The 24,618-nt window shown below is 30.3% G+C and overlaps 2 protein-coding genes across 2 annotated transcripts in view; both read left to right on the top strand.

Annotated features, from left to right (window-relative positions):
- The window catches only part of LOC133192258 (tubulin-specific chaperone cofactor E-like protein), a 479,266-nt gene that overhangs the window by 23,744 nt on the left and 430,904 nt on the right, over positions 1-24,618 (top strand). The window lies entirely within an intron of this gene.
- Positions 5,091-7,581, top strand: LOC133192773 (protein toll-like). Its single transcript, XM_061328782.1, has one exon. It carries the CDS (start codon positions 5,188-5,190, stop codon positions 7,279-7,281), a length of 2,094 nt encoding a protein of 697 aa, XP_061184766.1. The 5' UTR covers positions 5,091-5,187; the 3' UTR covers positions 7,282-7,581.

Here is a 24,618-nt window from a genome sequence, read left to right as displayed (position 1 = left end):
CTTTTATCTTATGAAATATACTGAACAAGGATAAGACAACAACGTGCAAATGAAAATGCTCAGAAAGTTCTTTTTTCCTTGTAAATTTGATTTCGATCAGCATATTACAGAAATCTAATTTATCGCATTAATTTTGAGAGCTTATTACCCCGAAATTTTGTTTAAATGCCTTTTTAAAAAAATGATTTGTTAAGAAAACGGAAGCAAAAAAAATATTTCTGGATCAGGAAACTTCTCACATGATCATCTTTGATTTAACCAAAAATATTTTCATTAGTACAAGTAGACACGTACTGAAATTAATTTTTTTCCCTTTAAATCTCTTAATTGCTGTTTTTGTCATTTATATCGTTTAATGTGTTTTGGAGGGGTTCATTATCAACATTAAATACTACATATAGATATAAAACGTTTATTATAATGGCTAAAGCGATCTAAGACATATATCGGTATCTACGATGTTAACATGACTTACAAGACCAGGCAGATGTGAATATTTAGTGTAAACCACAAGCATGAGTGTCAATCTCGTGATTGGCCAAGTTTGAGGAAAATTCAATGTAACCACAAGAAGTATGAATGGAAAAATTATCAATTTTAAATAGATCAAGTTTCGGTTTGTCACATGGACAAATTCTGTTTCTAAGTTCTTCAATCTAAGTTCGTCATGCTTGAAAATTTCATACAAGAACATGTGACATAATTACTTGGTGTTTGCGACACGTACACACCTCAATGGTGGTTGACTTCTCAAAATTTGTTAGTCTAAATCTTTTATCAGACATATACATATCTTTTTTAAAAAATATTTAACTTGAAATGGTAATATAAGGTTTTAGAATGTTTTAATACAAAAGGAATAAAGAAAAGAAAAACCGACAAAATGGTCAATGCCCTGAAACCAAATAAAAAAAATAACAAAATTACAATTATAACTTTTTGTTTAGTTTTTACTATTTACCTGTTAAATAAGAGTGAAATGACGTATCAAACATTTAGATCGATACCAATTCTTCATATCGCCTTCCTATTTTGTCCTACACCGACTGTTCAAATAAGTGATTTGTCGTTTAACTATGGATGACCAATACACTTTTTTTTTAAATTACAAATAATGAATATGATTTCATTCACTATTCTTTGGAATTATTACTTCCTTGATATTAGTGTGTGGATAGGATAATCAGCATTCTGATACAGTGTTTTATTTAAACAAGGAGGTCATTCTAATAGATGTTATTGCCACCAGTTTTTATTCTAAGTGTAGGCTGACAGACCATTACAAGCAGAAAGAGAAAATCTTGACGTTAGAAATAATGTAATCAATGACGTAGATAGGTGATTTATCACCGAATGGATGATGTTTAACAATTATTCTCATGTAGTGAAATTCTTTTACGACCTTATAATAAAACATCTATAAAATAGGTCGCCTTGATGAGCTTAGGTCTAAATAATGGTATACATATCCAATTATTTATTGAAGAAGACTATGCTAATTATATTCAGGGCAAAAGATAGCTTTTTATTTGTTGACACTTTGATTGTGACGTCACTTTAGCAAAATAAGTAAATGGTAGTAAATATCAGAAAGATTGCATCGAATAGGATATCATGGGATGAAAGCAACGAATCAAATTTTAGTCTTTTTCATCAGAATGGGGGTTTTGTGTCGAATGTTTACTATCCAATATATTTTGTCATTTGTAAGAAACTGCACATATAAATAAAGAGTTTAACCCAAATTACCAATATCTAGTCCATTCCTTCAACACACTGTGGTAAGTTTGTCATTCAAAGCTTACACTACTGCAATTCAGTATAAAGACTACTGCAATTGATAAAGCTCATAGTTTAAACAATATGCATATATACAGGCATTTAACGTATACATCTTTGATCGCTTTCCAAGGACATCTCGGCAATTACAAATTACTTTTATTGTGCTGAATTCTGCCATAAAGAATTTTGAGGTGACAATATATGAATTATTCATACAATGTGGTGACAATATTTTGTAACACACAAATTTACTCTTGTACAGGTGTGCGTTTTGTTTACATTGCAACTGGTGAAATTTATATTTTATATTATTTTTTTTAAATCGCTGTAAATCAATTTAGAGTAGTGACTATATATATATATATATATATATATATATATATATATATATATATATATATATATATATATATATATATATATATATATATATATATATATATAGTTTTTTTCAAATAGTTTCAATTTTTGAAGATTGCATAACTCTTAAAAATCTACAAGTCAAAATTTTTCGTATAAAAAAAATAGAATATAGAATTTCTTGTCTAAATCTGCAGTGGAGGAAAACGCCAGAAACATCACCTCATGTTTAAAATATCAATATATTATCATTTCTCCAAGACATCAGAGAGTTCCCGTATCGATGTATGAAATGTATTTCAATGTTTAATAGCATAAAGATGCCTGAAGCATTTAATGGTAAAATTCGTTTCATTTTCCTTGCATTAAAAAGTGGAAAACATTTATCCACAATTTCAGTACACCGTTATTTTTTTTAAGTTTGTTATTAATAAAGTATATGTAATACAATTGATATTATAGTGTTATACGTTAAAACTGTAATCATACCAATAATAGTTATTCAAGTAAAATTCTTAACATATAAAGAAAGTGCATTTTTAATCTTATCTTTTAGTTTGTTCATTTTGAATTGCTTAATATTTCTAATCAAAATTTTTGTGTTTGTTTTAATAAACTGATGTTTAAAATTTCTATTTGTTAAAGTATAATTTATAAGGCATATTTCTCTTGCCCATGGTCCAAAACGCCCTATCCTTGTCTTTAACCATTTGAATCTGTAAAGGAAATGTTTTCTTATTTGATATGTGTACTTTAAGATTTGAAGGCAAAGCTCTGTGAAAAATATCTAAAAAGAATATATTTTGAATCTGCACCCAAAAAACTACGTTTGAAGTGCAAATATTAATATTCATAAACTTTGTTCTAATTTTTTGTCAGTAATAATACGTGAAAATGTCTCTTACACGACATATGTCAAACAATATCCTTCTCTTTTTTAAAGATTTAAACATAAGAACTTTAAAAGAGATTAAATTAAGAACTAATTACAACTAATAGAAAACCGCCGAAATATTGCCGATTCGGTCTTAAACAATGACCAATCAACATAAAATCATTGGAGTAATTTTAGTAATAACTATATTCTGTTGTTTTTGTTGCTTTCTTTTTTATATAATTTTATACAAAAAGATATTTTGTGAAAATTTAATATATATATATATATATTTAAATAAAATACATCTCAAAGTACAATCGACTTAGCCGTTTCAGAAATAGCTAACGCAAGTAATTTTTATCAAATTTTTACACTTCTATGAATATAGGTCACCGAACATGGTGTCTAGCAGATATCGTTAAAAAGTCGCCTCTTCTCATTAACAGGCGTCTTTAAGATGAGCTGAGTTGTCATATTTGATTTCCATGCATTGTCTTATTCTTATTTCACCTACGCTGTTTAATATTCTTTGTTTTCTCTTTTGTTTTATCAAACATTTGACAAAAACCTAATTAATTATATCAACATGTCAATTTTACTATGTTTCAAAAAAGAATTTCACATCTAAATGTTCATATCTTCTATTATTATCTAAAGAAAACACGCATATGCTCTTCCCTTGGCCTACATTCTTTAAAGCACAGTGCATCATGTCCTACCAAATTTCCGCATAGTATGACATAGAAGACATTATAATTAATTTTCTTAAGAGATTTAAATTTTTGTTTAAAATGAAAAATGAAATTGGGAGAAAATTCACGCCTCCACCAAACTCTACAGTTTGTGGATTTCCCTTCTATTACTAAATAGGTAAGTGAAAAGACATCTCAACATTTTCTTGTTTCGCATTTAAACTTCAATATTGACTTGATTTCGATTTTCGCCAAGGTTTGTTACCTTAAACTATCAATAGTTATATTTTTCATTCTAGGGCAAAGGGAATTTATCAGTTTTAGAAAATGAAAACAGAGTTTATAAAAGTAAAATAAGTATATATTTTTTAAAGCACTAATACTTTAAATAAACAATGGATTCTTTAATGCAGTTGAGCAATCATGCTTGCAAAAGGATGAACCTCTTAGGTTTTTACTGTCCTTCTGTGCAATTTTTGTGAATAGAATTGAGGATTAAATGTCTACAAAAGCTTAAAATTTATTAAATCGAGATCTAATTGAATGAAATATGGAGATAACGAACAGTTATCAAGCTCAAAAGTTCATCGAAACCATTTTCGCATGAAAAAAAGATCCGTTCTTGAATTTTCAGAAATCACTGTTAATTTCTATCTTCGAGATCAAACATCTTAGTTTTCTGATTTCAATTCTAAACACTAGTGTGTCCAAAAAGTAAATCTCCGTTAAATCTTGAAATAAGTGCGAATATTTTGTGAAGGTCAGGATAATGTCGGGTTGCATTCATCTTCAAGGTCAATGATAAAATTAAAAGTATCGTCTATTATGACTTTTTACTTAACTGGGCATGTGACAGAACTAGTAACTTTTTAAAAAAAAATTGATAACAATATTTTAAAATTTCGTAATAAAGGTTAGGATTTGAATGAAGAAGTATATTAATAATTATTAAATACAAGAAAAATTATTAAACATAAGTTGACCCATGATTCGTTTTTACTGGTCATAAATCACTATCTACAATGCTCTTGATGGATGATCAAGACATAGCCTTATCGACATACGTGAACCAACAATCGCCCTTTTTACGATGTAATATATCATTCATGAATTCATTGAATCTCCAATCGGACCAGTTTAACATATACATCTTAACCAAGTTTTAACAGTTAATATTTACTAAATATGTACATAATTATTCTCTTACAGGAAGCAACAGAAAAGATTTCACCACTTGACTTGCTGTTCGGGCGCTGATAGGTCCACCTGAACATGTGCTTTACAATATAACCAACCATATCAAAATTTCAAGCAGAACCTAGAAGTGCGATCGACAAGTCGAAAAGTTGTTAATTTCTACTGAATACTCGAAAAATAACTTTCTTGCCAAACACTAAATCTTATTGTGAACTCTTGCTATTTCTTACGTTTGCCTGCAGCTGACAAGAAGTACGGAAAAATTTTGGTTTTGATAAAATGGATTTCCTCAATATGCATTTAAACTCTAATTTTTTTCTGCATCTCTGCATTTTGACTGTTTATGTTTCTACCGCTAACATCGTGACAAAGTGTGGCATCCCAGAATGCATTTCAGCCAAAGTCTCTTCTCCTTCCTATAATGTTATGAAAATGAACAACAAGCCCCTGAAGACCAATGTAACAGGGTTTTATCTTATCCCTCCAGTATCAAACGAATGCTACCTCAGGACCTCAGATATAATGGAAAGTTATCACTTCGATGGACACCAAATGGTCGGTGTGTTGGTTTTACGGTGTTCCTCCAGAGCTATAATTCATCTTATACCTGATGTAAGACCAAAATATTCAAATGTGTTATTTCAGATTCAGATAGATAAATGTCTTCTCACTACGGACAGTTTAAACGCCATCAGTCAGAGGGTAAAGATCAACCATTTATCATTTATTGACACGTATCCCCTGGTGAGCCACTCATACTGTGATGGGTCTAGCGTAGTCAACGCAGACTGTGGATTCTGGAGTTCTGCCACAGCTATCGGCATTATTCTTCCGCAGAACCTAAATTCCATTAATATTTCAAGACTTTTCTGGTGCAACGGAACGTTTCCTAACATTAAACAATTACTTTTTCGAAGATGGGACTTAAATAATCAAGATCTTCTCTACCTCAAAACAAGATTTCCAAACTTACAAGATTTGCAAATATCGGATTCCTCTCTGAAAGTACCGCCTTCATTTCCTTGGAATAATGAAACCTTCAGATTTAACAATAATATGTCGTATTCAGAGACTGGATTTTACGACTCAGCATCGGTCTTCAACATTGAAATCGAACCAAACATTTGGAAGCGTGTGCTAAACTTGAACTCAAATAACACACAGGTTTTGACAAATTTTATGTTTGATGGGCATCTAGACATGTTAAAGCTTTCAAGGAATGGACTTATGTCTGTAGGACCATTCACTTTTTCCAGAATAAAAGGTCTTCAGCATCTCGACCTAAGCGAGAATTTATTATCAGACATTCCTGCCAATATTTTCCGCGGCCTCACACGCCTCAGGCACATAAATCTTCATGCCAATCTCCTGTCCATTATTCCTGATGAGATGTTTTATGATAATACAGAGCTTGTCTACCTTGACCTTTCAAACAACAGCATAACAATAATTGGGTCAAATGCTTTCTCAAGATTACATCATCTAGAAGACTTACGACTTGAATATAACCGTATTGTCACAATCAGTTACTCCATGTTTCCAGCATATTCTGTATCTTTTCAGTCTTTGACACTTGATGGTAATCCAATGAAAGAATTACCTGAGGCAATTTTCTATTTCAAAACTTTGTATGATGTTAGTCTCCGGTATACTAATATCGACTTTAAGAACTTTACGCAAATGTTACTTGATTTAGATTTTTCTCTCCTGGCAGAAGGAAACGCACAAGGTCAGACAACAACAGAAGATGAATTGCTAACGAGATCTCCTCGGAAATTGAAAAGGATTGACCTCACCGGCAGTAAAATAAATAATCTTCATCTTAAGTATTTTGGGACTGATATCTCTACTAGAAATTCTGCTGTACTCAGAATGAAACTCCTTATGCTACTGAAATATTTTCATCTGATTCTTACCGACAATCCAATAAACTGTGATTGTAAAATTAACCATCTAACTAGATTTATAAAATATGCCCTAGCTAAAGGTTTTCTACGAGGAAACGAATATTTCTTTAACGACTGGAAGTGTTCTAATCCAAAAGAACTAAGATATATACCGGTAACGCAAGTTCCAGAAGCAGAAACCTACTGTCCCAAAGACATAGCTAATTGCCCGGTTGAATGCTCATGCTACGAACGGTCTATCAGCGGCGTCACTATTGTTGATTGTCGAAATGTCGGACTGAGAGAACTTCCTAGATCACTTCCAGAAGGAATTTTAGACTTGTGGTTTCAGAACAACAACATTTCAACTCTTACACGAGAGGAATATCTCCCCAGAACTCGACAACTTTTACTAACTGGAAATAAAAATATTAGAATTAATACAAATTTACTTCAAAATCTTCATATCTTAAAAATTACCACATAATATTTGTATAATATGCTTTACTTCTTATGAGTTGTCGTAAACGGGTAATACTATTATTGAAATTATCATTCATTTTCTGTGAGAGAGATGTTTATTTCTGATTTGTACATGTATGTTTATGGTTTTATCTAATGTGTTTGAAGACATGAAGTGTGTGAAATCAGTGTCGTGAAATATAGTGAAAAGAATACTCAAAATGTAGTTTTATGCATAACTCATCATTTGCATGTTATCATAACCTTATTTAATTTTTTAAATCTATTTCAGGTATGCATTTTGAATAAAATGTGTTTTTCTTTATTCATATTTATATATCCTAGGACGAACAGTTTGATAAAGTATTTCTTATTATTATGACTTTGTTCTGTATTCTATTGTTTGGAAGATTAGATTTACAGACAAATCTACGTTGAAGCAGCACATTTTTTCATTTAAAATGCGTTTAAAAACCTATGGTTGTTATAATGTCCTTGTCTTAATATACACTTCTGATGTTTTTGGAAGTCCATGCGTGTTTGCTCTGCTCCTTATATGTATTGTTTAAATGAACTTTTGAGCTTGATAAATGTTCGTTAGCATCATATTACATTTGCCTGACATGTTTCAAACCAATTGCATCCATTGTTTCTATATCAAATTTGAGTAAAAATTATCCCCTCTAACTGATCAATACAATAGCGGTCACGGCTGGTTTGACCGGTCAACAGCGGATGCTTTATCCTCCTATCATCTGATCTCAAGTCAGAAATTTCAGGGGTCCATGTTGTATGCCCTGTTCACAAAATGGTATTGTATAGAAGATTTTGGTGATCGATTACTATTCGTTATCTTCACTTTTTTTTCATTTTGATAAATATATGAAAACGTGATTTTTAAAATGTCAGTCTATACCTAAATTGTAACTTTCTCTTTCACTCGATATATTCCAGAACACTAAAAATAAAAGAAACTTCGGAGTCTGCCACACGTTTTTTTCTATAGCGATATTTTATCGACTATAGACGTAAATAGTCAGTTGCAAATGACAACTTAAGTATATGACAAACAGAGGGATTTCAGTTTTTCCGTTGTCAGCTTCCTCCGTGTTGTAATACAAATCACTAAATGCTCTTGTTTCAAAAAAGGCAAGCTATCGTTGGATGAAATATGGAGAAAACGAAGAGTATTCAAGCTCTCAGTCCATTAAACCAATACAAATTGGGAGCAGAGCTAACACGGACCTCCAAAAACATCAGAGGTGGGATCAGGTGCCATGGATGAGTGAGCATCCCCTGCCGACCGGTCACACCCGCCATGTGGATTCAATTTTTAGAATGAACTGTTTCATACAAATTGCTAGGCCCTTGTTTTTTTTATACTAATATTGACTAAGGATTTCTTCGATATAACATCAAGTATCGTGCATGAATTGTGATCTATATTGGAAATACCTTATTTTCACTTCACTGATAGATAGTATTTTGTCGAATTCTTTTGTATGCTTCTTTGTAGTGTGATGAATCAGTAACTGATTTTCTCTACTCTAGTTATCCACAGCCTATTCTGTTAAAAGCATGCTCATTCTTTTAGTACTTTTATCCTATGCATATACTTGAACCACTCATTTTTTATGTATGAAATGTAAAGATCAGGAACATTGATTATACTGAAAAGTTCATTTAAACAATAAAATTTTGTACAGAGCTAACACAAACCTCAGTTGCCATGTAGTAGTAAGCATCGCCTGCCCGCCGGTCACAATCACAATGTGCTCCTTGGCATGATCGGGTAAACAGAAAAACTCTTAGACAATTAACTGTGAAGATCATCGATATGAAAGATGTCAGTCAACATTCGACTTAACAACAGATTGTATTTGTAAACAAGGTCATTGTTTTGATCATAGAATTTTCGAAATGTTGACTTTAAACGAGATTGAGATTCTTGAAACTATTTATTTGTCAATAGATGGCTCGTTTTCGAAATTGTTCGTAAGTGAACATACCCTTGCTCATCGTATCAATTTGGGGTACATAAACTCTATGTGCAGCTGATAATGGTATATTACCTACAACAATAAGGTAAGTTGACGATAGAAAAGTTGAAGTAATTCAATTTATCATAAAGTTGTGTTTTATTTCGAGTTCAAACGGTTATCTCGAATCAACGTAGGTATGAACCTGAATATAGTTAAATTTATAAAATGTCGTCGATATATCTGAATGTCGAATTGAAAGCCACAGTAAAAAAACTTCTTCTTTTCCTGTAGAAGTTGTTTTTGAAAAAAAAAATCTTTTTCATGTTAATACAAAAACAGGTCTGCTCATAATGGGCACAATTATTACCCTTCAAAATTCCAACAGTTGTTGGAAAATCTTGTCTCTGAAAATTATTAGATAATGCCAAAGAAAACTCAGGAGTGTTTCTGATATCATCCTCGTAGTAGTTAGTTGTGTGTAGAATCAAAATGTTTTAACAAAAAAAAAAAAAAAAAAATGCAGATGACCAATGACAAGGCATGCAAATTTACTAGTTCCATTTTTATTTTATTGACGAAGCAGTTTACTACAAAGTCTGGTCTTTAATTTATCTTGGGGAGTGGTTGTTAAAAGTGTGAAAAAGGTCGTATGCTTTTTTTTTTAGTAAAAGTCGGATATTATTTGTCTCCCGGTCTTTGCATCCGCCTGTCAAATTTTGTAATATTACAATTTTAAAATTTATTTTAGAATTTTTATGAAAAAAAGTCTTGTATAATTTTTCTCCCAGGTCTGTATGTCCGTCTTTCACAATCTTCCTATTTTTGTTTTTACAATTAAACAGTAGCGAATCAATACTTTCTATATTTTTGATTTGTGTTGAACTGTAGATTTCCAATATCGTTTTTGAATTTTCACTTTTATTATGGGGGCATATGGTTTTTTTTTTTTTTTTTTTTTTTTTTTTTTTTTTTTTTTTAAAAAAATGGCTCCCAGAACTCTTAAACCGAAGAAGCCAAATTATATTGAATATGACTGATGGTATCAAGTAGATATGCAATAAGTGTTCAGAATTTTGTTTTTGCATACCAGTAGATATGGAATGAAAAATTGGTTCAAGTTGTTGTTTACTCAACATTATGTGGTAAGATTGAGTTTTGTCACTTGTTAAATGTTTAGTGAAATCACCATGATACTTACCATTCAGTGCATCACAAATGTGATCTCAGCCTTCCTTAACGTAGCTAAGTGTTCACAAATTTGTATTGCTTTGTATATTTTTTCTTATCTTTACCTTTTTCATTAGTCGCCCGTGTGGCGCAGTGGTTGGGGAGTCTATTTTAGAGTCGCGGAAAAAGGAGCTAATTCTTACGTCGCGGGTTCGAAACTGTGGAACGTGCAAATCGGTCCTTCGGATGAGACCGTATTAACCGAGGTCCCGTGTCACAGAAGGTGTTGGCACGAAAAAGATCACTTACTGCTCAATGGCCCTGAGTGCCGAGTAAAGGTCTAAATTTGTAGCCCTCCACCTGCAAGTGGTTGCGTCCCCATATGAGTGAAAAATTTGCAAGAGGGAAGTTAAACAACAAACAAAATCTTTCTCATTAGTATAAGGATAATGAATAAAATAATATAAACTGTGGGTTAAATGATACAACCATACATTAATGTCTATCCTTTTAAGTAATATAGGATAATACATGTATATCTTTATTTTATTGAGTTTTTTATTCTTTATATTCGTTTTGATACCCTCCATTTTCAAAACTATGTGGCATGACCTTTTACTCTCTCTCTCTCTCTCTCTCTCTCTCTCTCTCTCTCTCTGCTGATAAATGGAAACTTAAACTTTATACATTCCTACCTTTATTTACACATAATCCCAAACGCCCCCACACGTATTCATCATCATCAGTTTATAGTCTGTTGTTTACTTGTGCAAAAAATATATAAACCTCAACGAGATATTCAATGAAAGTGTTATTGTTTATCAAGTTTTTTTTACGCATATTTTCCAGAAAAACAAATATATTGAAGATAAGTGAAGAACTAAAATAAGATTGATTCCGCATTAAAGGTGTTAATGAGTGTTTCTGTGGGCAGTTAACTTTTATGTAAAGGTCTTTAGTAACTGCGAACTTGTAAAGTCTAATTCAAATTTGAAATATACAAACATATTTTTTCACCCACATTCATCAATCATGATCAATTGTCTTACTTTTTTTTTAGACATGAATGAAGAAAATGTACTTATATAACTTGCATAAATATAGAGATTAAAATATCTTTTCGGAAATTTCAGAAATTTTAATTTGCTAGACCAGTGAACTGTTTTTGTAACGCCCCCTTCTCCCTTTTTTCTCTAAGATCGATTATAATGATGAATATGTGCCGACGAAAACACGATTTCCATTAGTTTCCTTGAGCAGGTAAAATGAGAAAAAAGAGAAAAAACTTATGATCTTCACCTCTTTTCACTTCATGCATATCTGTACATACAGATACATTGTTAATGTCAGTAGAAAAGCTTGGTATATAGTGTAGGTATTTTTGAACTAAAACAGTTTGCAAATAAAGAGAAAATTCCACTTTTTTTGTTTTTGTTTGTTTTTTAAAGATAAAACCTACCCACACAATTTTACTTTCCTCCATTGTTTTAAAACGTATTGGAACCTATTTGTTAATCTATCTTTGGTAATGTGCAATTACTATTTTTCCCAACATATCTCAAAGGGATGTCGAATTGTCCATTCCATGTAAAATAAAAAAAGAACTAATACATGGCATTGATGATATATTTTTGGTCCCTGGAGAACAAAGAGAGTTCATTATCATTTCTTGAATATTATTACAAAAGCTTCTTCACATTTGAAATATAAATGATCACATCTTTTCATCAGGACAAGCAGATTTCCGGAGGCTGGAGAGCACTAAATATCCCATGGTTTCTCTACTTTAAATTCTCTACTTCGAGATTGAGCAAGAAATTAGTGGAATGTTGAGTTTTAAAACTATTTGGTTATTTGTTCACGTTGAAATTAAAATGGGCAAAATGCAATTAACTATATTCTTGCAGAAATTAAATCATAATATAATGCTTCAAAAACCCTTACTAGGTCTCGACTTTTCAAAAATCCCAGAATCACGAAATTAATATATTTAACCTATATTCCAAGGAACAGTGGTACCTTTAGTTGACCTTTTTCCTTGGGTCAAATATGTCAATGTGTCACCGACATGTTTTAATAAAAAAAAAATCTGTTTTTCTAATTCAGCAGAAGGAAACAATTTTTTTCTGACCTATCAAAACTTGGCAAAGACAGGTTTTGCACAAATGATATAAAGAGACATTTCCTCCTTTTTTAAACAAAAAAAAAAAGTGAATAATGTGCCAACCATTGACCCATTACAATGTAAAACACATATTAAAATATTTATATATTTAGTAGATAATTTGTGCAATCTAATAGCAAAAAAAAAAAAAAAAAAAAAAAAAAAAAAAAAAAAAAAAATTTCGTCTCCATTATTGGAGAACCACATATTTTTTAATTCCTACGGTCGGGAGTATCTAAATTTTTTTTATCAATTTATTTCTTTGATCATTTTATTTTTATTTCTTTTTATCTTATTATTTTTCAAATTTATAATTTTATTTTCACACTTATTTATTTGTCCGGACTTATTTATTTGCATGTATTTCTTTGTTCATAGATTTTTTATTTGTTTATGGATTTATTCATTTTGTTATGTATCATTTAATTTGTTATCAAAATGGCATCATATCGATGTTTGAACGATTTTAATAATGTCAATAATTTCATTTCATAAGCCTTTAATTCAGTAGTGTTTTATTTTTTAGTACAACCAACTTTCAGAAGAACTTGGATTTGATTCCACACCTAGTAATTCAGCTTTTACTAACAGTCTTATTTAATTGAAAAATTTCTTCTAAATCACAAACCTCCAGCTGTTTTGGTACGCAAGAGATTATACTCTTAGTACGATCAATTGATAAACCGAGGCAAACTACTGACAAATATGTTGATGTTACAGGAATTTCAATGATTTTGATTTTATGTTCTTTAAGTCTTTTCTTTACTGTCGTGGATCATAAGATTGTAATTGTTTCACACTAGTTTTCACAACGGACTACTCCCTTCTTCTGTTAAGTAAACAAGGTTCACTGCGAAAGTGTCCGGTCAACGGGGGAGACTGACTCCTTCTGGGGACCTTATCATACCTCTTGTCTTTTCAGGTGTCGGTGGGGTTGTCCTGTTCACGATTCGTATTAAAATTTATACACTAGTTGTTGTGTTGACCTTTTTCCATTATCCAATTTCATACAAACATATTAAGTTAATATTCAGTAAACTTTGAGAATGATTTCAGAAATTGATGGAGCCTTATATTATTTTTTTTATTATTACAAACAAAGCATAAAGAACAAGATTCATTTTGGGCTTTTTTTTTTTGGCCCTGTGCATTTCTGAAAAATCAAAACTGTCCAGTTTTATTTGAAAATACATTAAACACTTGGATCCTTGGTGACTTCATATATATTACAAATGGCGTAACTTCCTCGCTAGTCCATGTATATAATGACGTCATGGATTGAACCATTATCCTTAAATCCTGAAACTTTCTTCAAAATTGGCCAAAACAATAAGCTGTTATTCAATGTTTTGCCTCCGATCCAACATGTGCAATTTTAAAAAGAAGGAACTGTATCTGAAGTTTATAATACTTTTTATTATTTGGATTAATGGAAGGGCTCTTGTTTTTCACACACCCGGTCCCCTTTTTCTGCAAAATTCAAGAACATTGCAATTTCACAAAGTTTTTTTTAACACCTGGACTCTCAGAGGACACATTTTTGTATAAGAAATAACTTCTATATATTGATACTTGAAATGGGACACTGGGTCTTGGTCAGTTAAATGGTATATGGGCAGAGTCATTTTATGGGAAAAGTGAACCTAGCTCTTTTGTTCAAGTGACATTTGTTTTCCTTGACATTCGTCGACAATTGAATTCTTCAACATCGATATTTACTGCAATTTTTACTTTTGGCAGATTGAAGTTATAACACTCCACTTTTTTAAAAAAAAAAAAACATAGAGTTTTACTTTTAAGTTTATCACTCCCATTGAGATATGCTGTTTCATGAAATGGAACTTTGAATATATAAGAGTATAATGCAACAGTCAAAAAATCTTCGTCTTGGCTTGTTTTTATGACAGAAGAGATGAGTAAGTGAAGAATGGTTAAAGGTGAAACACATTGGAATTATTTTCCAGTTTTACAAGCAAACATAACTTGCAGGATTTGAGTAATATGATATGTCTAATGTGGTTTGCAGCCTGACACAATTACAAATTTACAACATGGGCGATGAACAGATTATGTGGTGAGTATAATTTTAATTAATTATGAGAAACAATTACTGTCAATTACATTACGGTTGGTAGTTAAATCCACCTAAATGCACCACATCCAGGGCAACAGATATAGATACATACATTAGGTCATGTGAAATTTATAAATTAGTCATACTTTGGTTTTTCTCTTCAAAACAAAGGAAAAGAGTTCAATGTTCCCTTAAAGAGGAGAACTAAAAGTGCAAAGTTCTTTAAAATGGGAAAGATACTTAGTTTAAAAATACTTTTTATATGCACTGACATTGATTTGATTCGAAAATGTACTTTATTATTCTTTAAATGCTTGATAAAATTTAGACTGAATTTCTAACAGTTATATTTTACAGATATTAGAAGAAAAAACATGTAGAGTTTGTACAAAGACATATGAGATGCATTGCCGTTTAAACTAAAAAAAAATAAATTGCACAAAACACAAATATGATAGTTTTAATATTTTTATTACCGTAAATCAAGTCAGGAAATAATCCATCCAACCAATGTTTTAACTATACTGATATTAATACACATACTTAATATGGGTGGTTCTACATATAAATTGTAACTCATATATTTTTCGATGAAAATATTACATACTCTCTTTTTCAATATTCCATTTAAAATTCTTTGGTGAAATATGTAGATAACGAACAGTAGTCAAGCTCAAAACTCCATTGAATCAATACAAATCGACAGCAGAGCAAACACGGACTTCTAAAAACATCAGAGGTGGGATCAGGTGTCATGGAGGAGTAAGCATTCCTTGTCGACCAGTCACATCAGCCGTACATATCGATCTACATATCTTCTCTTGAAAAGAAATTCTAAATGACTTTGTGACAGTTTTATTCCTGTTTGGGGTATTAATTTGCATTCAAATTACATTTCCTAGGTGGATCTTTTCTGTGTTTTGTGGATGTTGTTGAGGTTGCGAAAAAAGACTACTTGTGTAATTTTATAAACCAATAAAGGTTACTGATTTTTGGACATTCCATAATTTGGCGCATGCAGGGTTTCATTGTTCTTTATCTTGAGAGAGACAACATAGGACCTTCCAAATATTAATTAACACAAGGACTTCAAGCAAACTATAGAAATCCTATTGCTCTTAATAATTATAAGTCAGTATTTAAATCTTTATGAAACTGATCTGTTTCATACTATACCTGATCAATACAAAGGGCTCAAGGCGGTTGTGACGGGTCAACAGGGGGGATGCTTACTCCTTCTAGACACCTGATCCTATCTCTGGTATTTCCAGGGGTCCGTGTATTTGCCATGTTCAGTATTTGATTTGTTCATTGGATTTATGAGAATTATCATTGTTCGTTATGTTTACATTATACATGCAAGTATTTGTACTCTAATTCTATTACGACTATGGATTACTTTGGTGTCTGACTGTTTTAGGCACCTGATCACATCTCTGACATTTCTAGAGGTCTGTGTCTTTTCCTTGTTTACGATTCGTACTGCTTATAGTAAATATGAAATTTATCATTCTTCGTCATTCTAATTTTTTTTTATCATATAAAAATTCTTGGTGCAAAAGATTTCGATTTACTTAAGGTGAGGTTAATCCGCTTTTGATTAGACAGATAGTATGTGTATACTTTTTGCTTTTGGTAAGACAGATAAAATGATTATGTATATTGCACTTTTACATATTATATTTTTGAGAAATCGAAATATGTATTATCCTACTAAAATTTTTAGTTTTTCCAGACATTTTGAATTTGATTCTTTCACTTTTGACAGTTTTCTGATTAAGAAAAACTGTCTTTCCGCGAAGAAAAGTTTTCTTTCCTGTAATTTACATAAAAATTTACATAACTATATGCGCATGAGTGGCTATGTTCAGAATGTATGAAATAAAAATGGAACCATGTGTTAGGAAAAGGAAATACATATGTATTAAAGTAATGTATTCAGTTTGGTTTGTATTGGTCAAAAAACTCAGTATAGTTATTAAATCCTTTTATCTTTTCAATAATCCAAAGGGTGTTACTGAATATTAATACAGCTAATTATCAAAAAGTGGGGGTTTTGTCAAGCTATAGTATAACATTGGGATATTGTCATTATAAAACATAAATTAAATTCTATATTGACCTGTTGATTGTGAATTATAAGTTTTGACAATCGGACATATGCTAAAAGCTTTTAAAAGCACTCTTACTTGGATTAAAGTAGGATGAGGGTTTATCTGGAAAATGAAAATAGGAAGAGTCATTTGCAATTACGTTGTATGAAAATACTCCAACTCAACAGATAATTCTTATCTTATTTAATGTGTTGTATTTTACATTCTTTAAGATACTTTTAAAAACACGTTCGGAAGTCTGAAAAACAGTTACTAGTAATTATTTATTAAGTAAATAAATAGATAATTAAGGCAGCACTTTCTAAATTTGTGGTTGGGATGACTTTCGCAATTTTTAATTTTTTTTTTATTACATTTGACCCAATAATTTATTTTCACTTCATGTGTAAGGTGTAAATAGTATATAATATACATTAAAAGTAGATATATACAGAATTTTACTATTGCACAGTTTTAAAATCTTTACATTTAGAATAACTTCAATCTATATTGAAATGATAAAAGTGTGAGCCTGCCTTAAAGATACTGAATTCAAATCATTGATACATGTACATCTCTCTCTCTCTCTCTCTCTCTCTCTCTCTCTCTCTCTCTCTCTCTCAGTGTGCGTGTGTGTTTTATGGGATTTTGAGATTCTTTTGAATTTTTCCTTTTCTGCATAAAAGGTAAGCGTGAGAAATTGATTCAATAGAATACTTTTGTAAAGGTTGAATGAATGTGTCATTATGCTGTTGATATATAAAGTATTGACTACACCAAGGTCATTTGGACTCAATAAAGATTGATATATAAAGTATTGACTACACCAAGGTCATTTGGATTCATTCTTATTAACATACAGAGGGCGTATTCGCCAAATGTTGTTTTGAAATACTTTATTAAGATAAGGGCCAAAAAAGTCTTCTTTTTAAACAAAATGCAAACATCAAAGACATTACAAAAAATCACCTGATATGAAATGTATGACATTTCTGTCACTAAAAAGCTCAGAAACCTTGATCTGTCAACAAGGACCCAAGAACTGACTTGATGCTTAATCAAAACAGTATTGAAAAGATATGGATTTTGTAAAAGCATGACCAAATTCGGGTTTGAAATTCGAATGTGATATGCATCTGCTGGTAAATTTGTGAAGAACAAACATTGCTGACAAACCAAGTCTGCTAACAACGAAGTTTTCAATAAATGGTTCACTTCTGAACATATATAAAAATGATTTTCACGTCAAGCTTTTGAAAACGATTATATGTTTGAATTTTTGCATTCAAATGTACTTGCATTATAAATCTACTTATACGATGAATGTATTCTGATCAGGTCGAGTCCATTTAGTTCAGATTTAAACAAAACCGTGATACGTTTAATAATGCAATGTATTCTTATATCAAAGTATACAATCAAAATAAAGATTATTAAGGTCATATTTGAAGTCGATTTATAATATTTTTTAATGTGTCAATGTACATTTCTTTTAAACGAACGTCATGAGAATTATTGTAATATATAATTTATATGAATTATTTTGATCATTTCTTTGTAATTTATTGCTGGTATTTCTTTGAGCTCTTTCTTTTTAGTACGAACCACATATCCAATCAGTTACCATGTCAGTATTCTAACTCCATATGGCCTACATAAAGGAATACAATTGGTCTTTCTCCCTTCCTGTTTAGTTTTATTTGACAGTTTTTATTTTCTACGCATTTTTTTTCTTTCTACAAATATTTTATCCACTGGTCATTTTTTTAATTTGTTTTGTTTTTCTTTGATGTTTTGTTTTGTTTCTTTGGTGCTTTGTTTTGTTTCTTTGTGTTTTGTTTTGTGTGTGAAAATGTCAAATGCAACAATAAAAATTGCTCAATATTTAGCAAACTAGAAGTTCTGTACAGAAAACCTTAAAGAGTTATAGGAATATTAGTATCTAATAACCTAGTATTAACATTTAATAGTGTTGACGTTAATGTATACTTTGTATAGTATTATCTGTATGAATTTATGTGCTTTATGTAACTCACAGAGTTCGAGGCACAATGCTTTTAAACATTTTTGAAATTTTACATGTGAATTTTTTCCTAAGAATTTGAAATTTCGTCAAATAATAGTAACTTCTGAGTCAAATTTGGCTTAGAAAAAACCTAAGATAGTTTATACTAGGAAACGGAAGTTATAACGGTGCCATAATTCACTCTGATGTAAATAAACACCATAGTAATGAAGACAATTCAAAAATGTTTTCAAGAGCTAATTATGAGATAGGAACAGACGCAAAAAAAGACCACAGACCACAAGAAATGTTATCCCATGAATTTATGATTCGACTGCATAAACTTAACATTATTGAACTTTTTGCGATAATCAAAAACTTGATGCCAAAATTATTGAAAGTCACTTTAAACGGCTTTAATGTGTTACTAGTCAGCAGCACAAAATAGTTGGGGAAACGAAAAAAAAAATGTTTGCAAGTGAAAATGTTTGTTGAGCAATCCTTTTGTGACTTCTGAGCGTTTTCTTTGATGAATTATAAACCTTTTATATACATGTACTAAAATTAATATACCTATTTCATTCAAGACCAGCATTATAAAATTACAACTTCAACAAAGAAGCAGAAATTTAGACATATGTAGCAAATGTCACAGGTCAATGACAGTGTCATCCTACTAAGTAAGTAAAAAGTAAGTAAATGATTTATTTTAGTGACATGTGTTATACAATACTACATGTATTAGAAACATTTAATACAATTAAATATTCAAACACCTGGCCCATCGGACCTTTATGTGACTTTTAGCAAAAATAAATGAAATATATAATTTTATACACAAATATTACGCATAGTGTTTTTGTACAACAAAGATTGCCTGTACATGTACATATGTATGATAGACAAAGTGGGGTTGCATTTAATGCTAGTAAATAAAAATCTGTTCTGAAATTCAATTTAATACAATGTAACAAAAAGTGGCACTCGTTTTTTACTTCATCTTTAGAGTAAAAATTACACAATCTATTTTCTAATGAGTCCCCTTTATATCTTCCAGTCTAAACTCTAATTGCTAAAATTCAACATTTAAATTTAGCACTGTTGCCATTTATTGATAACGACCAAACATAAATGCCAATAGAAAAATTCTACAGTAGTAACGTGATCATAGACCATTTTGATAGTTACTTATCTTTTATTCTGTTCAAACGGCCAAAACCACTATATGCGATGAATATTGATATGTGTAAAACTGTATGCTCAAACAACATTAATATTTTAATCAACTTTCTAAAAGTGTGTTTTTGAATTAAAGTATGCTTTATCGATAGGTGCTGGATTTTCGTTTTAAACAAAACGTTTCGACGGCAGTAATGCAATAAATCGGGTTCATATAGTCAAGGGTAATTTCCTTGAGGACAACCTCAATGTAATACAATGAAAAAATCCAGGTTCAGGGGTATCTTGTACCGCAGAGCGGCAGGAGGTTTTTCAAAATATTTCAATATTCATAACTATCTGGATTAAAAACAAAACACTTTTGAAGATCAAATGACTTTGCGAAATTACCTGGACTTCATGCTGATTAGAGAAAGTGCAGACACATACAAGACTAATTCGATTTTAAAAATAGATTATATGTTGAATGATCGTTATTTTGCAAACATCTCGAAAAACTGCATATTGTGGACTGTGGAATCATTAAATTTCGTGGTGGCTCAGTTTTCGTAGAATTCGTGGGTACCTATTAGCCACGAATTTACATACTCCACGAATTAATAAATTAGGGTTACAAAGTTATATTTCCTTTTGTAGGTATAATACAAATCACGTCCCCACGAACCTGTGAAATTTACGCAATCCACGACAGTTGGCCCCCACGAATTTTAATGATTCCAGAGTATCACATACTCCACAAAAACTTTATAATTACAGGTATGTTTATATTTTATTCTATCTGGATTTTTTTGGTGACACACCAAGCTAGGCTAAACAAATTCAATCGATTCACACATTTTGTAAGATATATGTATTATGTAACAAACTATAGAGAGGAAAATTTACCCAAGAATAAATGCATCCTTTCTTAAAACAGCCATAAACTTATGCTAAAATATGTTGCAGCTGTTTCTGCAATTTGCCATAAACCGAAACTTAATCTTGACAATATTTGACATGGGATTACTACGTCAGAAAACGATCAAGCCGTTTTCAGAAATTCACACCTGTAGTCCGAAGAGTATTTAAACGTAATCAGCTGGAAAACTAGTCTAGAACAAACGTGCCATATTGATGCATAAAAGTATGAAAAGATTACAAATAATCAAAAAAATAATAATCGTTTTTAAGCTGTGGCTATATATATCTTTTTATTACGATACGGGGGTTCTTCAGAAAATCAGCCTTGGCTATATGAACTTGGAATTTTATATCCGTTACTGCCATGTGGCTCTAGAAGTACCTGAACGTTGAAATGTTATAGCAAAGTATCCAAACATCACATATTAATGTGTAAAAAAACAAAAACTATGTTGTATAAATTCTTTTCTCAAATTGAAATATCTCTGAGACGAAAACCATCATCTCTGCCTAGTTTCAAATAATAAGGCCAATGAGCTTGTATTGACTGATTTTAGTAGTCACAGAGCGAAGGTAGTAATTCTTTGATTTACCCTAAAAATCTAAAGTTTTATCAACAAATTGTATCAAGAACACATATGACCAAAAAATAAAAAACGGTTTAAATGAAACCACAATATACAACTAGGAATGGATTCCAAAGAAAATAATGAACAAAGAAATATCTAAATCCCTATAATATCTGAATACATGCTAATTTAAAGACATATTTGAAGGTAGTACCATGCACTAGTAGAAACCTGGAAATTCTCGATTCTGTGAAACATATATATTTCTGACCATACAATGAATTATAGAGGGTTACTATTTTTTTTTTCTTAAAATCAAGATTTGTACTATGATAAATCTTATATATAGATATTATGCAATACTAGTAATACCCCCTTACACCCTCCCCATCAAAACAAAAAATATTCTTTCTTTTGTTATGTTTTGTTTCAAACATGTACTTATATATATATATATATATATATATATATATATATATATATATATATATATATATATATATATATATATATATATATATATATATATATATATATATATATATATATAAATATAAATATATTATATATATATATATATATATATATATATATATATATATATATATATATATATATATATATATATATATATATATATATATATATATATATATATATATAAACAAAATATATTAATATATATATAAACAAAATATATTATCTATATAAATATATATTTATAAATAATTCAAATTATATATTTTATCAAATGCTCTACATATGTACAATTTCTTAAACGAGGTAAATTATTTACAAACAAGTTGATGAAACAAGAATATCAGCTGTCTCGTTTAAAGTCATCATTTCGTAAGTTCTATGGTCGACACAGTGACCTTGTCAGCAAATACAATTTATCGTTTAGTCAAATGCTGACTGACGTTTTTCATACAAATTGTTAAGCCATTATTTACACACTGAATTGTCGACGTATTTTTCCGTTATTTTCCGATCATAACAAGGAGCACACGGCGGGTGTGACCGGTCGGCAGGGGATGCTCACTCCTCCATGGCACCTGATCCAACCTCTGATGTTTGGAGGTCGGTGTTTGCTCTGCTCCTATTTTGTATTGTTTGATGGACTTTTGAGCCTGAATACTGTTCGTTATCTTCATATATTTCATGATCTATATTTGATGAATGGTTTGGTGGAGATTTAATTAGATTTATACTTAGCAAGCCCTTGTCTAGACATAAATATGCTTGGTAAAAGGTAATAAAGAAAACATGCTATTGAAGAAATTACTTAAAGCAACGTATTGCACTTTAATTCTTAAATTTAATTACCTATGAATACTTTATCATGCAAGTCGTAGTGTGTATTTTATCGTTTTAAACGTTAATAAATATGTTAACTCGTACAACAAAAGAAAATGTCAAAATGTCAGGAACTATAAATGCTGTATATATATATTTAGAATTAATAATGAAAAAATACGACAACATAGTTTTAGTACTGTAATAAAGGTTAACGAATTCAGAAGAAATGAATCAATGCATGTTAGTATAAATTGAATTGAAAATATTATTATATAGTTAATAGCAAAAGAGTTTGTTTTGTACTGCAAATTTATCTAGCTATTGCATATTTGCAGGTCTTAATTTATTGTAAAATACCTTCAGCAGTGTTTATTAAACAAATTAGCAATATCAACAAATTCGATTTATATATATATATATATATATATATATATATATATATATATATATATATATATATATATATATATATATATATATATATATATATATATATATATATATATATATATATATATATTTCATTATATAAGTATTGACCAGACAAAAACAATGGGGCCATGAAGGGTTCAACATGTTTTTTCCTAATCCATATTTATCAATTATCTTTCTAAAGATTCTAAAATTAAACAAAAATCATACCCAACATTAGTATCTTTAAGATTTCAATTTCAAAATTTTGAGAACATTAGAAAGTACATGTGCAGTAGTGCAGGTTTCGCCACAGTATTAAATTTTACCATGTATTCTTAAAAACAAAATATACTCTTTGAGTAGGCGGTATATATATTAATGCAAAACGAATTTTTGAGAATTCGTCATTCTTTTTTTCCTAAAGTACCAAAAGTTCAAAGATAACATTTTTCTATAGGAAAAAGCTAGACTATTAAATCGTTATTACACATGACGTTTATCAAATCTTGTCTGTTTAAATTAAGGTTCATAAACCCTCTGCTCACTTATATAAAATGTTGCTTTAACTTTTATATTTTCCGACAGAAATGCATTTTATAAGTAAAATATAAACAATATACCATAGCTTGCGAAGTAGAATTGGACAAAAAAAGAATTTTTAACTTGACAAATTTATAAAGGAATAATTGAACATTCATGTCATTAAGAGTTATCTCTCTTATCAGAGTATTGGTGAACCTTAACAAATACAAATTTTCTGCATCGAACACTGCTTGTTCGCATCATTTTTTTTTATATATATTAAAACCACTTAAATTTTGACTTTTCAATATGAATACAACGTCCTGATTCGGCTTATACTAAAACGATGGAAAAATAATGCATTTTTCTCCTGTTACACCATTGTGAGATCCCGTCAGGAATATTTATACCCATGTAATTTTTTAAAATATTCTTTAAGACTGTGTTTCTTGGTTTATAAAATTCTCCTCGATGCAAATGATGGATGGTTGATAAATTAGCATGCTCGTAGTGGGATTGATTTATTACGTCATCGAAGATGATGACCCTAAATATCCTCCAAATCTTTGCTCATTGTCTTTCTGTCTTATCTACATATTTAATCAATCCTGAAATTAAACTCAATTAATAAGAAATATCAATCAAGGACAAGTATTTGAATAAACAAAATATGCGAAATAAAAAAAAAGTTCAAACCATATAAAAGTGAACAGTAATTTTGCTTAACTTTGTGAATTACACCTAAATCATAACCTGATGATTTTGAATTCCGTTACATATGAATTTCTAATTTGTTTATAGCAAACAAGGGGGGTTCAAAAGAGAGAGGCGAAGAGACAGACAGCACCCTCAATGTAATATTTTCTACAGAATGACGAAATAAATTGATCAGGCCATTATATATTATTGCTAGACCATAGGCTATTTTTTACACACTGAATTTTCTACGGGTTTCTCAGTTTTTCCCCGATTATGACAAGGAACACACGGTGGG

The sequence above is a fragment of the Saccostrea echinata genome, unplaced genomic scaffold, assembly GCF_033153115.1.
Source record: "Saccostrea echinata isolate AGI-Se365-2 ecotype Australia unplaced genomic scaffold, CSIRO_AGI_Sech_v1 ptg000025l, whole genome shotgun sequence".
NCBI classification, from domain to species: Eukaryota; Metazoa; Mollusca; class Bivalvia; order Ostreida; family Ostreidae; genus Saccostrea; species Saccostrea echinata.
The sequence above is the reverse complement of the archived record's forward strand: the minus strand, read 5'-3'. Positions and strand labels throughout refer to the sequence as shown.

Coding starts and splice junctions, on each gene's coding strand:
- LOC133192773 (XM_061328782.1), top strand. CDS start 5,188: ATGGATTTCCTCAATATGCATTTAAACTCTAATTTTTTTCTGCATCTC.